General features: G+C 38.8%; 1 protein-coding gene across 1 annotated transcript in view; it reads left to right on the top strand.

Moving 5' to 3' along the window:
• The first annotated feature begins 546 nt into the window (after positions 1-546).
• The window catches only part of PCDH15 (protocadherin related 15), a 731,887-nt gene continuing 716,887 nt past the window's right edge, over positions 547-15,546 (top strand). Inside the window, exons 1-3 of the mRNA XM_045081472.1 lie at positions 547-732; positions 2,878-2,960; positions 14,242-14,360. Coding sequence (XP_044937407.1) covers positions 547-732; positions 2,878-2,960; positions 14,242-14,360 — 388 coding nt within the window. The remainder of the gene's footprint in view (positions 733-2,877; positions 2,961-14,241; positions 14,361-15,546) is intronic.

The raw sequence follows: 15,546 nt of genomic DNA on the forward strand, positions 1-15,546 counted from the left end.
GTGGGTTTTCTTTTAAGTGTGATACATGAGCAATTTAGGAAGTTTTAAGTGACTAAAAACAATAATGATAATAATAATCATTTACTAGATTTTTGTTGAAAGTTTTTACATAGTGGCACCTGGGTAGCTCAGTCAGTTAAGCATCTGTCCTCAGCTCAGGTCATGATCTCAGGGTCCTGGAATTGAGTCCCGCATTGAGGGACAATGGCAATTCTCCTGCAGAATTCTGCTTCTCATTCTCCCTCTCCCTTGTGCTCTCTTTCTCTCAATAAATAAGTAAGTAAGTAAGTAAATAAATAAATAAAATCTTTAATAAAAATGAGTTTTAAATCCACCTAAAATAAGATCATAATTTCTTCAATGGCACAAACATACTTCCTTGTGGCTGATTTCAAATCATCAGATTTTATAGCACAAAAAATAGAATGCAAGGAACCTGTTGAGTCTGGAGTGGATTGGGTGACTTGGAAGGGTCAGAAAACTAAGCTTGGATTAGAGGCAGGATGAAGAAAGACAGAGAAACACTCATCTGTGAGGATCCAGACCATGAGTAGTGCAGTCCCCAAAGGTGTAGCACCTGCACGTGAACCTGCCTCACCTGTGCCCACACCGTCAACACCTGCACTCACGCCTGCACCACCTGCACCACCTGTGCCCACACCTGCAGCAGCTGTACCCACACCTACAGCACCTGTGTCCTTGGGTGTAGCACCTGCAACATCTGCAGCGCCTGTACCTCCCACTCCTTTATCTTGCACACCTGCCTTGGAAGAAACACACGCTTCTCACCTTCTGTGTTTCTGGGTTCGTGGTCTCAGGACCCTCTTTCTTCCGTGTGTCATGACATTTTGCTCTCTTTGGCAGGTTACCAGGTGAATCCTACTGTGAATGAATCTAGGACATGCCTGTTCAAGGGCCATAGTTTCTGGAGAACAAAATCCCATGCTAGATAAACAGTGGGAGTGGGTGGGCTGATCGGCAGGACCATCTGCAGGACCTGCCTCTATACCATAGAGTATACCTGAAACACAACGAGTGAACACAATTACTGTTGTTTGCACTTGTAGCAGCAGTGTATTCTTGTCTGATTATTTCTATATAAGTATGGTCCCAGAGTAAAATTTCCCCATGAAAGTGCAGTTTTCTTAAAAACCTTGCCATTCTTTTCTGCCTTCTTAAAAAACAGTTTGTATCTCCCCCCAAATCACCTAGTACTTGGCATTTCCTAACTTTTTAACCAACTCTAGGATTCTTTTAATATTTTTTTAAATAATTGGACAGAACAAAAATACCATTTCGTTTTAATTAGGATTTGTTTTTATTATAAATCCCAAAGATGTAAATCTCTCTATAATAGATAGTATGCTTTTCCATTCTTTAAAGAGTTTGAATAAATTAGAACTTAGGAGGATGAGTTAATGTTATTAGCATAAGTTTTAATTAGTACAATGTGCCAGGAACCAGTGCAGAACAAACAGAAGGACGGAATTTGCTCCAGACAATTATGCTTTGAGAATTCTTGTACATACTTTTAATGATTTTTACTCTCTCTGCCCTTGCTCTCACATTGAAATTGTGCCTTTCTTTAGGCATGTCTATTTTTTCTTACACATTCTCTACCTGTATTAGTTTTTATAATGCATTATGCATTAAGAAAGAAGAAAATAAATTTTATTATAGGAGTATGGAAAAGTAGCTTTGATTCTGAGTGAAGGACCCGATCTTTCTCTACGTATCAAGTTCTTGACCATTAGTGTATAGACATTTGGGATCTTGGGAGCTATGTTCATCTCATTCTCTGGTTTTTGATTGTGCCTGTGATCACTGAAATAAAATAAATAAATAAATAAAATTTAAAAAACCCCTTGATGTTAGGGATATTACCAAAGTTAATGCGGAAAAAAAAAAATCTAACAACAGTCCAACAAGTCCATTGCCAATATTCAAGTAAACTAATTTGCGGAGAGATAAAACAATATTATTTTGATGTAACAGAAGTTCTGGAAAGATTAATTTCTGCTATTTGTAGTATTGCCCTCTCAACAGAAAATTGCCAAGTGTGTACCATCAGACATGCTAAGCTAGGAATGGGGGCAAAATGTGAAATAAGAAACCGTGTTACTGAGAAAGCAAGAAGAGGGGCAGTTATAACCAGAAAGTGTCCTTCAGACTCACTGTCAGCAAAATATGTGATATGAGCAAACACAGAGAAATAAATACGGAGTCCTGCCCTTCAGAAGGTCTCTTAAATAGCAGCAGCCCTTCAAAACCACAAGTGTCTGTACAGACGATTGTCAAAAAATGAACCTGGGAATGGTAGGCTCTGCAGGACGTAAAGCTCCATGCATCGTGTGTTGTACATGTGGATACCAACCTGTCAAAAATATCATCTCTAAATGCCAAGGGTGGTATCATCATCTTCAATACTTGGCTATTTTCAGTCTTTGAGGACTATAAGGAAAACTTCCAAGCTCCCCCCACAAAATAGTTTATCAATAACATGATTTTTATTCTTATGGCTTTGTCTGAAATTATAGTACCCCCTTCCTTTTCTTGAAGGGATTAATTGGAATAAGCACAGGCACGTTTGAACCGTGGCCACACTGCCTTTTGCCAAACTTGTCAACCAAAGTTTCTCTCTGTCCAAGAAATGTAGGATCATATTATGACCCTGACTTGTTTTTTATATCAATCTGCAAGGTTGACGATGCAGAAAAGGCTTATTTGTGAAATGAAAGACTATCATTTTAAGAATAGTTGACACATGACGACTTTACCCCTCTGACACTTGGTATTCATTGTGACACAATGAAGAGACCAGAGATTCATTGGGAGCTTGTGGTTCTATATTCAGCTGTCCCCTGGAATGACTTCTAGCTGTTTGGCCCTCAGCACATCGTGTCACTAGGAATTGTGCCTGAGGAAGACAGTGAAAGCAAGCCACAGAAGCACATGGAGATGTAGGACACCGACATTTTGTGGGTTTTGTTATTTTTTAGGCACTTCTCCCATAACTCTCAGCTCTAGCCTCTCACCATGCCACTCTTAGGCCTTCTTCTTTCTCTCTCTTTTTTTTTTTTTTTGTAATTTTTTTTTTTAAGATTGTATTTATTTATTTGTCAGAGATAGAGGGAGAGAGAGCGAGTGAGCACAGGCAGACAGAGAGGCAGGCAGAGGCAGAGGGAGAAGCAGGCTCCCTGCCGAGCAAGGAGCCCGATATGGGACTCGATCCCAGGGCGCTGGGATCATGACCTGAGCTGAAGGCAGCTGCTTAACCAACTGAGCCACCCAGGTGTCCCTCTTCTTTCTCTTCTTGAGAGAAGAGAAATGTCCCTAGCATTTAGAAATGGGAAAATAAAGCAAAGGGAAAACATTTCCGAATTTCCTCTTATCTATGTGTATTTAAATATGTGAATTTTCCAGCCAGACAGTGCAACCAAATATGTTTCCCTGCTTCCTTTAACAGCCCCCACACTTCATACATAGAATAGTTATATCATAGACAATGAAACAGAAAGTTCCATAATTGGGAGCCTGGGTGGCTCAGTCAGTTAAACCATAGACTCTTGTTTTTGGCTCAGGCCCATGATCTCAGGGTCATAGCATTGAGCCCTGCATCCCCTAAGGCTCTGCATCCCCTTAGGCTCTGCACTCAGTGGGGAGTCTCCTTGAGATTCTGTCTCTTCCTCTGCCTCTTCCCCTGCTTGTGTGCTCGCTCCCTCTCTTTCTTTCTCTCTCATACATAAATAAATCTTTAAAAACAGTTCTATATTGTCACACTCTTCTGATGGTCCAGAAATATAAGTTCATATTCTTTCACTTAGTAGGAAATGTACTCCAGCACAATGGATCTTGTAGATCTAGTGGATCAGCTTTTTGTTGAAGTATTGCTACACCTGGAACATATGCATGAGGCTCCCAGACCTCACTGGTGCCTACTGGTTCCCAAGGATACTGGCAGGCTTCCAACAGCCTCAACAAACTGGGATTCTTAGATTACCCTGGTGTTTTCCACCTTCTGTGCCACTAAGCTCTCCATAAGCCCCTGCAAATCCAGGCACAAGGTTGGCACCCACAAGCATCAGGATGACTTCTACAGACCCAGACTTTCCACCCATCCCAGTGCCAGGCCAACCTCCATGGACCTAGAATCCAGACCAGCTTGTAGGGACCAGACTGCCCATGTACCTTAAGAACACACAGGTCCTCACTGAATTAACCACCAGGCTGACTCCAGACCAGGCTCTAGGCATACCCAGGCACCAGGCTGGTCCCCATTGCCCTCAAGCCAGCTTCCATGAAACCCAGATTCCTGGCCCATCCCAATACTGGGCTAGACCTTGGGCACTCGGAATCTATATCCTCACCAGTAGTAACTTGCACCTGGTTGACCCCTGTAAACCCATGCTTGAGCTCATCATCATGGACCCAGGCACCAGGCTGGTCTCCATGTGCCAAAGCACCAGGCCTGACCCCCTGCTGACCCAGGCACCATATCTGTCCACCCAAGGAATCCAATAGTAAGCCTGCCCACAGACACCACCAGAGTCTCTGGATGAGCTGACTGGTGAAGGGCTTTGCCTGCCAAAGCCAATCTGTAAAGACTAGAAGCCGTACCTACCTCCTCAAATGCCCAGACACCAAGGCAAGAATGTAAGAATCATGTAAGAATCACGAATATTCAGGATATTCTAATTCTGTGATGTGGTGTGTGTTAATCACCTAACTCTAGGGTGGAAGTTAAAGGACAAAAGCATTAAAAATAACTGTAGCTACAATAATGAGTTGTAGATACACAGTATAAAGAGAGGTAAATTGTAACACCAAAAATGAAAATTATGAGGGGTGACAGTAAGAGTGTAGTGTTACTGCATGCAATTAAAGACACATTATCACCTTAAAATGCACTGCTATATCTATGAGATGTTTTATGTAAGCCCCGTGGTAACTAAAAATAAAAATTCTCACTAGATCTACAAAGAGAGAGAGAGAGAAGAGAGAATCAAAGATATCAAATGAAAATTACCAGTTCACAGAAATGAAAGCAGAAGAGGAAGAAAGGAACAAGGGTTCTGCAAAATAGCCAGAAAACAATGAAATGGGAATAGTAATTCCACACCTATCAATAATTGCTATAAGGAAAGTGGAATGAATTCTCCAATCAAAAGGGATATTGATCAAGTGTTTTAAAAAACAAGGCCCATCAGTGCTGCCTGTGAGAGATCACTTTAGTGTCAAACACATATACAGACTCAAAGGAAGGGGTGGAAAAGGATATTCCATGAAAATGGAGACCAAAAGAGAACATGAGTAGCTATACTGACATCAAACAAAATAGATTTTAAGTAAAAAAAAAAAAAAAAAACTGTAATAAGATGCAAAGAGATCATTACATATTGAAGAAAGGGATAAATTAAATGAGAAATTATAACAATTATATATGCACCCAATATTGGAGCACCTGCATATATTAAGCAAATATAAAAAGTTCTTAAGGAAATGACAGACAACAAAACAATAACAGGACTTTAATACTCCACTTTCAACAACGGAAGGATGGTCCAGATAGAGTATCAAGAAGGAAACATTGAACTAGAACCACACCTTAAACCCAATGGAGCTAACAGACACATACAGAACATCCCATCCAACAGCACACATATTCTTCTCACATGGAACATTCTCCAAGATCGGTCATTTGTTAGGTCACAAAGCAAATGTAAGATTTAAATCATACTGAGTATTTGTTTTCTGACCATAGTGGTATAAAACTAGAAATCAGTAATAGAAAGAAAACTGGAAAATTCATAAATGTGTGAATATTAAGCATATACCTGAACACCAATGAGTCGAAAAAGAAATCAAGAGATAATTTCTTAATCTAAAAATAAATGAAAATGCAATCTTCCAGCCCTAAAATGAGAAATTTCTGAAGCTCTAATGTCCAACACGGTGACTATAATTAACAATTCTGTGTTCTATGCTGAAAGTTTAGCGGGGAGTACAGCTTAAATGCTTTACACACACGCAGGGGCAAATGATGTGAGGGTATGAAAGTACTAACTAACCTTACTCTGGCAGTCACTTCACAGCCTAGATGTGGATCAGATCATTACATCATCCACCTTAAAGTCATGCATGTTCTATGTCAATAATATCTCAAAGCTGGGGGAAAAATTGAAGAAAACAGATGTGATGCTTCTCTCTCTGTTTCTCCCCCATCACCATCCCCCACCCCTCTCTCAGGCTCCTGTGTATACTTTCTCTGTCTCTGTCTCTCTCTCTCTCATGCATGCACACAAAAATAAATACATAAACTCTTAAAAAAAGAAATTCACATTTGGGTACAAAGACTAACATATTGGACAATACATTTACATAAAATTATAAGATAATCAAGTATAGTAATATTCCCTGTGAGCAAAAATAACCTTAAAATGTTTGCTTGATCTTTTCATCAGACTTCCACTGACAATTTCTACCCTGCCTTTTTTGTACAAGCCCCTGATTTGTCTTTATTTCGATTGCTTTCATCCGTTAACTTCTTAAGAATGCGTTTCTCTCTCTCACCAAATGCCAGCCATGCACAAGCCTACTGCTGTTGATAGACTGATTACAGTGAAGTGAAGTAACTTCAGAAGAAAACAGTAGCTGAGGGAGCCACGGTCTCTACCATAAAGTGTCCTAACGAAAGCCTTGATGGAGAATGTTACTCGATAATGACTTCAGGGGGTATTGCCAGACCATGCTGTTGGAACATCTTAACCAAATCATATAATCCAGTTAATAATAACACTGGATGAGGGAATCTTTCTGTCTTCAGATTTCACTCCTATGTGTATTTATCTGGAAATGAATATTCTGAAAATCAACGTGAGAATAGACTGCTGCTTGTGACAAGCAAACTGAAAGTAAAATAACTGTGCAACATGAAATTTAAAGAGAGACAAGAACCACTTTGAATGAGAGGCCAGATTGCTTGGAACTAAGCAACTTATTCAGAGTGTGTGTGTGTGTGTGTGTGTGTGTGTGCAAATACTGGCTTCTAAACAAGAGAGTTCAGATGACTTTGAATATCCAAACTGATACCAGAGGAATGCTGAGAAGAGTAGATGTTTCATGAGATCTATAAGTCTTTCTTGACCTTTCTGCTTGATCACTTGGACACCAGTACATTTCAGGACTACAGAGGAACCAGTGGATGACTGTGAGCACCCCTCTACCTTCTAAACCTGGACTTCAAGCATCATATATGCCTCTATTAAATTTAATCTAAGATAGTGTATCTAACATTGATATCTGCAATAAGAATTCTAGCATATTTATGTCTACTCAATCATCAGTACCATCTCATATGACTACTTTTATCCTTAATGGGAATGTACCTCTTGATCACATACGTCAATAAGATCACCCCCCAAATGAATATTTAGGAGAAGCCAAGAGATTCTCTACTGTCTTTTGATCAAGAGGGAAAAATAGGAATGACTTTCCAAATATATTGTTTCTAAAATAATGATACTGTAAAAATTAGAAGTGTATGTATTCTGCCTGTACAATTTGCTAGCCACTATTCTAAGAAATTACCATAGATAATCTCATTTATCCTTATTGCAATAAATCTATGAGGTACTTACACTTGCTATTATTCCTATTTATGTTAACTGAGGTATGAGAAGTTAATAATGTGTTCAATATTATGTTACTATTAAAGACCACAGTTAGGATTTGAAATTAGGTTTTCTGACTCTAAAGCACATGTTCTTACTTCTGTACTATATTAGGGATCAATTGCTTTAACATCTGAAAACACTCTCCCAAAAGATTTGAAATGACCAAGAATTTAATGAGTTATTTCTTTTATCCATTTTCCATGAAGGAGGATATTCCATAGTACCACAAATACATTGAATGATTCCATAATATCAAATACCCTGCTGGGTGATAGAATAATTTATTGATAATCATAGGCAGCTGGTAAGGAAATAGGAGTGTGAAAATTCTAAGGTGACACAAAAGTAGTGGTGATTTTTGCTGTCATAAAATATTTGGTATCTGAGGTCTTTGAGTTTTATTTCTTCAAGTACAATTTGACCAAGTTAAAAAAGACCTTGGGACACATCTTGCTATTATTAGGATATTGGTGGTCTTGCTCCCTGATTGTTCTTCAGTGCAGACAACTGGATTGTTGGCATATAAAATCTTAACAGAAATTTTAGTCAGCTGGAGACAAGCGAACGTCTTCTCCTCCCTTGTTTTTCAATTTCTCCTCTTTCTCAATCATTCTGACCTCTCCACAGTCTTCCATTACTCATGCCACAGAATCTCAAAGTCCTTCAAAACTGGCCTATCCCTTCTTTTACCTCAGTAGTAGATTTTCACATGTAAGGGGAAAGCCATTTTCCCTCTATCTCTCTAGGTTCTTGGCTGAAACCACCCCACCCCCATAATGACAAATTAAAAAGAGGAAACCAAAATTAATTACTCACAAAGCTATGAGAATCAAAGGCAGCCAGGCAGTTGAGGTTTATATACATACCATCTTGGACTAAGGAAAGGGACAGGGATCTGGGGCTTCAAAGAGGAGGAAGACAATTCACAGGATAATGTGAAGAAGAAGTGTTTGGTAAATAGATGTTTGCCTTAACATGCAGACAAGTCTCTAAGATGAAATAGTTATCTCTGGTGATAACTGTCTTGTTGGTATAGGCCTCCTTTCTAGATTCTTTTACACTGCTAAAAAAAAAAAAAGGTAAAAGGCTTTTCCTGACTGTTGGGTCTTGATTGCCTTCAGCTCTGTGTACCCAAGTGACTTATTTTGACCTCGCCCATCCTGCTTCCCCTTCACACTTCTCCTGAGGTAGCATTAATGATTCTATCTTAAGACAATTTGTTGTTCATTCCTTCTCCATTACTTGTATATGAGAATGATATTTCTAATATTAAAAAGGAAAAATAAAGATTAAGTTACAGTGGGCTTTGAAAAAGTTGTGTAAATTTGGTTGAAGCCATAAATTCTTTTGTTCAATAAATAATTGCTGAGAATCAGTTATGTTCTAGAAAATCTGCCCCGGGACACAACCCTGAGGAATACAAGATCTGTCAGTGAGGAATCAGATATTCATAAACTGGCACTAGAAGGCAGAGTTATGAGAGTATATATCAGGGAACCTGAGGCTTGGAAATGGTTTCTTTGAGAAAGTAAGGCATACACCAAAATCTAAAGGATATGCAAGTGAATGATGGGCTGAGAGTAAAGATTAGAAACAAGAAATACTGCAATATGGAAAGGTCTTGAGGTAGCTCAGGATGGAGAATAGAATACCTGAGGAAAAGAAACAAGTCCATTTGGAATGTTGACAACAAGTGAACGTACAGGAACAGATGGGAGAGGAGAGAAGAGGAGTCCATATCATACAGGTCCTGGTAGGCCTTGCAGTTTGGTTTTCATTCTAAAATCAGACTGTGCAGAGGATTGTAGGTCATTAAAAAAAAAAAAAAAAAAAAAAAACATGTTTTAACCTAAAAACAATGGAAGATCATGAAATGGTAAGCCAGTTGTTCCTTATAAAAGATCATGTAGATTAAGATATTAAAGAATGGGGCAAGATTGCCAATAGAGAAAATAGTTACCAAACCTGTTTGAGAAGTAAGAGATTGGATCAGTGTGCTGACACGGGAGACTGAACGCAGTAGGTAGATATGAGAAGCTTTTTTTCTGTAGGAATTCAAGACTTGTTGGTGGATTCAGTCCAGGCACATGAGGGAAATGGTTAAACTCCAAGGTGATCACCTGGTTTCTGGTTTATGCGGAAGTGGGCTTATTCACTGATGTAACACATACTGAAAGAGGCCAAGTTTGGGCTCAGGATAACAATATGTTTAAGGAAACTTTGATATTCCAAGTGTAGGTATCACCTGGACAGTAGGACCCAGACTCAGAAGAGAGGTCTATGGTAAGTAAAATATGCAAGTGATTAATACAGCCATGGCACCTACAATATCAATATTACCCTCCCCCCACAAACACCAAACAAGTAAGTAGGTTTTATTGAAATTTTATTGAAAACACATTGTTTGGCCATAAAAGGATATTTTGAAAATAAGCTAAGTTTGAAATGTGGTTTTCCTGCCTATAGTGACCTCCTGGTAAGGAATGAGCATGTTTTGACAATTTTGGATGGTTGCCTTTCTGTAACCCATTTGTGCCATGCTCTAAGCTTCAGGCTTCAGTGAGAATAGCATATCACAGATTTAGTGCCTTTAAAACCAGGATATTATGTCTTTTTCTAATACTTCTTTTGGGGTGTTAAATCCAACTTGTTGCATGAGATTATTTAAAAATACATGGCTTATTCTTAGCTTGATGACAAATTTGCAAAAATATATCACACTGAGCATTCAGATATTTGTATTCATAGCCTGCACTTTACAATAAATTGGTTATGGGAAGCAGGTAGTGGCCTAAGAGGTTAGAAATTTGAGGCATGAAAAACAATGAATTTGTGATTTAACCCAGACAGTCAAGGATGAAATTAAATAGATTAGGGAACTCCATTTCCAAGGTACAAGCGTCATCAACTAACCTGCCTTTCATGTGCTGGACAAATTATCCATAGGCCATAGAGAACAGCATCACCCAGCCCCCAAATTGCTTTCTAATCTTTATTTTGATGTCCATTTGGATATTTTGCATACACAATACATCCCTGGCTATTCCATCTAAAATTACTTTCTTTTCAAGACAATTCTGACTATACTTCGTTGTTGAAAATACTTTGGGGCCTTTCAAAACTAATTAATCATGCTTTCATGAATGCATCATTCCAAAACAAACATTTCAGCTGTTGTGAACAATGCTATTAACAGGTTATTTTTAGATATCTGACTAATCTCTCTTCACTAGCATTGTTAGTCTTTAAAAAAAAATACATCACTTTTGGTTTGATCACAAATAACTGAAGTATTTGTTAGATATAAGACAATCTTACTGGGGGGGGGGGCAGAGTGCGCCTGGGTGACTCAGTCGTTAAGTGTCTGCCTTTGGCTCAGGTCATGATCTCAGTGGGATTGAGCCCCTCGTCTGGCTCTCTTCTCATCTGGAAGTCTGCTTCTCCCTTTCCCACTCCCTCTGCTTGGGTTCCCTCTCTTGCTGTTTCTCTCTCTGTCAAATAAATAAGAACCTTAAAAAAAAAAAAAAAAGACTCTTACTGGGGTGAGGGGAAGGTGGAGTCTGCTGGAAGAGGAAAGCTTAGGGAAAGTCTCCTAATGCAGACTAAGTGGGAGGAACCACAGCTGAACCTCTATGTTGAAGATGTCGTGAAAACAGAGACTTCAGGCAGCTCTCAGGGCGGATGGAGGAGGTTTGAATGGGAGGTTGTAGCTGGGCAGACTGTAGTTCAGGAAAAATCAACACACATTCTTTTAGGACCATGTCTTAAGAACTGGTTTACTAAGGTGGAATGTAATGACTATGATGGTTACTAATGTTGTTAAGATGTTTATGATGGAGATTTGGTCTGATGAGCTCTTGTGAGAAAGACATACTTGTCTTTGCTGTGGTGTAATGTGTGGCATGGAACATCGTGGGCACTGAGGAATTACAGAGAAGAGTCACTGAATCTGCGCTAACAACAAGGAAGATTTTCTGGAAGAGGGGATGCCTTGCCAGGTTTGGTTTTTTTTTTTTTTTAAAGAAATAGAAGTCAAGCCAGGGAAGAAGAGAAGGAGGAAGGGCATTTGAGCGGATGGCACAGCCAACAAGAATTGGGTTGGTTGTGGCTAGGGAATGGATTGAGTGGAGGGGTCAGGGGGTTAGTTAGAGCTGGGAGGTGGGAAGTCGCACTTGGCTTAGCTGAGTAGAGAAAGCATACCCATACATTTAATGATACCCAGCTGGTGAAGGAATACTTTGGAAAAAGTAACTACTCTCTCAAGGACAAAGGGAAGAGATGTTCGGTAATATGAGAACTGCTTCTGGAAAGAACTGGTCAGGTTTCGTTTATCCTCTTCTGCACAAATGGCCTCTGCCTTCTTGTGTATCCCATTTCCACTCCCCACATGCATTGTCTCTTTTTCCTTTTAATCATTTATGTTGTCAGTGAACTGATTAAGGAATTGCCTCCACATGGACCACGTTGCCCTACACTTGTGTGATTGTTTATGCATCTTTGTTCTCGTTAGTCTCCAACCTGTTTCACCTGAGACCTTTGAAGAACAGAGCTGTTAATTTTGTATTCCCCTGTTCAGCACAGTGTAATTCATCCACAAATTTTCCTGAGTGAATGAATAATGTTTGAATGCGTAGAGGAATACAAAACTAGATGAAAATATATGAGAACAAGAAGTAAAAGACAAATTCCAAGTGGGGATGTGGGCAAGTTTTCATGAAATAGGAGAAATCATGTTCTACCAAAAGGAGCAGAGCTTTGCTGGGCACAAAGAGGCAAGAATGAATTCAGTTAACAGAACTTCCCTAAACATCCAAAGTATGTTCCTGCAAGAGTCAGGGGTCTGATATAGCTGAAAGGCACAAAGCTTAATTGTAAATAAACCATGTTGAAACCTGACATCTTTTGAAATATTGTCCTAAACCACTTAGATTTGAAAAGCTTTAAATGGTATCGTAAGAAAGTTTTCTGTACTCCAGAGGAAACATACACGGTTTTGTGCAGAGAGATGCCATTATTTTACCTTTGATTTGGGTGCATGAATGTAATTCTCACGGGATGAATCAATGAACACATGGTGATAACAAAGCTTCTGGGAGGTAGTGAGGAAATCATTGCAAGAGCAGGAGTGACCGTGTATGTTGGGGGTGGAGGAAGGAGGAGGAGTGCAATGACTCGGAGATATTTTAAATCTAAAATGTTGTGACTTGGAGTTCCTAGAACATTAATGAGGAGGCAAAGAAAAACACCGGAGACCTCTGAGATTTTCAGCTCCACGTGAGACAGCATGTACCTTACAGTATAGAATGGAGCATACTGAAGGCTTTATTATTCATGCCCATGTGCATAATAGAGTTCAAATGAATGAATGGACAAATGAATGCATGAATAAACAGAATCTTCCAAATAACAGACATACTTGGATGGCTTTAAGCAAATCTGTCTTACGCTGTAGTCAAAGGGCTGTGCTTTGGAGCTATAACTGCCAACACAGCCCCTTCAGGTTCACGGAAGACCTCCCAGAGTGCTTTACATCTCACAAGCATAGCTGTGACATCTTGTGGGCAAAGGCTTCACATGTTAATTATTATGGATAGTATAGCTCATGGTACTTTTTACATGTTCGTTATCATGAGACTCTTGGCAAGGTATTAGCAGGGCATTAGACAACAAATTGGTCATGTCTCTTGATGTACAGGCACTATCCTTAAGGTTTGTTCAACATAGGGATAATAGACTGTTCAGAAGTAACTTGTATTTCCCTTTTCACAGAGAACATATAAATGTACTTTGTAGTATTTGCAAGCCTATCCATATAATATAATATTAGTAATATAATAACTTTATTATTAAAGTTTGGAGGTGCTAATGACATATATTATCAAGTTACTGTGTTAATATTACATTAAAACTGGAAAATCTGAGAGAAGGATTTTATGTATTTCTTTTCCTCAAGTCATTATGTGATGTATCTGTTGTTATATAGTGCTATTTATATCTTTCAATCCACACTAAATATATACATATATTCTTTCTTCCTTTCTTTCTTCCATTTTTCTGATCTGCTTCCATTGATGACTCTATACTTTTGACTCCAGACTGGCAATATGAGGGTAAGATGACAAAAATAAAAATGCCAAACAACCTCATGAACACTGCTTGTCTGTCTTTGTTTCATTCTCTTTAGAACATTATTAAAATTCTATTCACTCCCTTTAATTAGACCCTTTATCACAATTAAAGTCCAATTATGTTTGTTTCTGTTGTGAAGCTTTAATTACAATTTATCCTTGTTAATCATTCCTTTATGTTATTTCTTTGGGTTAAATTACCATCCCATTATCTCTGTCCTGAAGGACTTCTGCTCTCCAGTGGTCTCTGCTGGTGTTTTCTCAGTAAGATTTGAGTAGTTTTGTGGTGTACAAAGTGATTGTGTTATGATGTCGCAAGGAATCTATGTGGTTCTCATGAAATTTTTTTAAGCTAAAAAATTATTAAAAGTAAAGTAATGATGCCTATTGATTTGATTGTGGGATTTTTCTTTTTTAAATATCAATGAATTTCATCTCAGGGTGAGTGTCCTGCAGCTGCTTCTTCTTACCTTTGGTTGTTTTCTCTCTTTAGATTGCAAACTAGCTAGGGGAGGACCACCAGCCACCATAGTTGCTATCGATGAAGAAAGTCGGAATGGTGAGTGAACTTTGAATTTTACAAATGACTTCTCTTCTCCTTTCAACCCCAGACTTGCTACATGTGGAAGTACTAAAGGAAAGCTGCAGCCCAAATCCACAAACCGCACTCCCTTAATTTCTTCCCTGTACGAACTTGAATTAGGACCTATGCTGGAAATGCTTTACTTGTTTAATATAGGAGAAACTTCTCCATGACTAGAAAGGTTGTTCATTCTTGATCGTAAAGGAGCATTTTACTCAGGATCAGTCTGAAAGAGTGCTTTCAGATAGGGCTGGGGTTTTTCTTTGTCAGTGGGTAGAGTTGACTATCGTGCATATAAACACCTGGTCACCTAAGTAAGATACACTGCATTCTTCCAAAAGAAGTGGACCACAAGGTAAGCCTTCCACAGCCCGCTTATGCTGGCTGGAATCTGGTAAGGTTTAAGCTCCATAGTCTACCAGACATGGGCATTTATGAATGGTTAATGGTAAAACTGGAAATTCTTAGGAACAGAGAACCTGACCAAAGGTTCTGAGAGCAGAGGAAGAAGCTTGCATGTTGGTTCAGGTCGTCTGCCATAAAGAACAACTAATATAAAATCCACATTACATTCTTCAAGAAGTACTTTTCCTTATCAAAGCCCAAAATAAATACATTTGGTACTTTGTTCTACAATTCTCTCTGAGCCTCTTTCATCTCCAGTGTGTGAGTGTTTACAGATTCTTCTTCCCTGTTAGGACTGCAGTAAAACAGTATCTCTTGAGGCTTGGTTTCTGTTTCAAACTATTCTAAGTGTGCGAGTGTGCTCTGAGGCACAGTTTGTGTACTAATTCCACAGTGGACTTTCCATTGGGCTTCCATTGGGTTTGTTTGGTCCATGTTTTCTGTCTGCTTGAAAAAAGTCTGTCTTCCAGACTTATATATACATATACATATGGGGCTTATTAGAGAATTATCTTTTTTCCTGGAATTTAACCCACATATATCTTGAAGCCTTCTATGACATAAGTGATACTTTCATTGTTCCACATTAGAAACATTCCTTTATTCCTTCGAAGAGTTGGCCTAATTCTTTTTATTCTTGCATATCCTTTGGAATTAGCCAAAAATATCCATAGCTTTGCTGGCCTCTGTTTAAACAAAATAAATGATCTGTACTAAATTTTAGCAACATTTAAAAAATCACAAAACCTTGAGTTTT

This window comes from Mustela putorius, unplaced genomic scaffold (assembly GCF_011764305.1).
Source record: "Mustela putorius furo isolate JIRA1106 unplaced genomic scaffold, ASM1176430v1.1 tig00000577_pilon_pilon_pilon, whole genome shotgun sequence".
Lineage (NCBI taxonomy): Eukaryota > Metazoa > Chordata > Mammalia > Carnivora > Mustelidae > Mustela > Mustela putorius.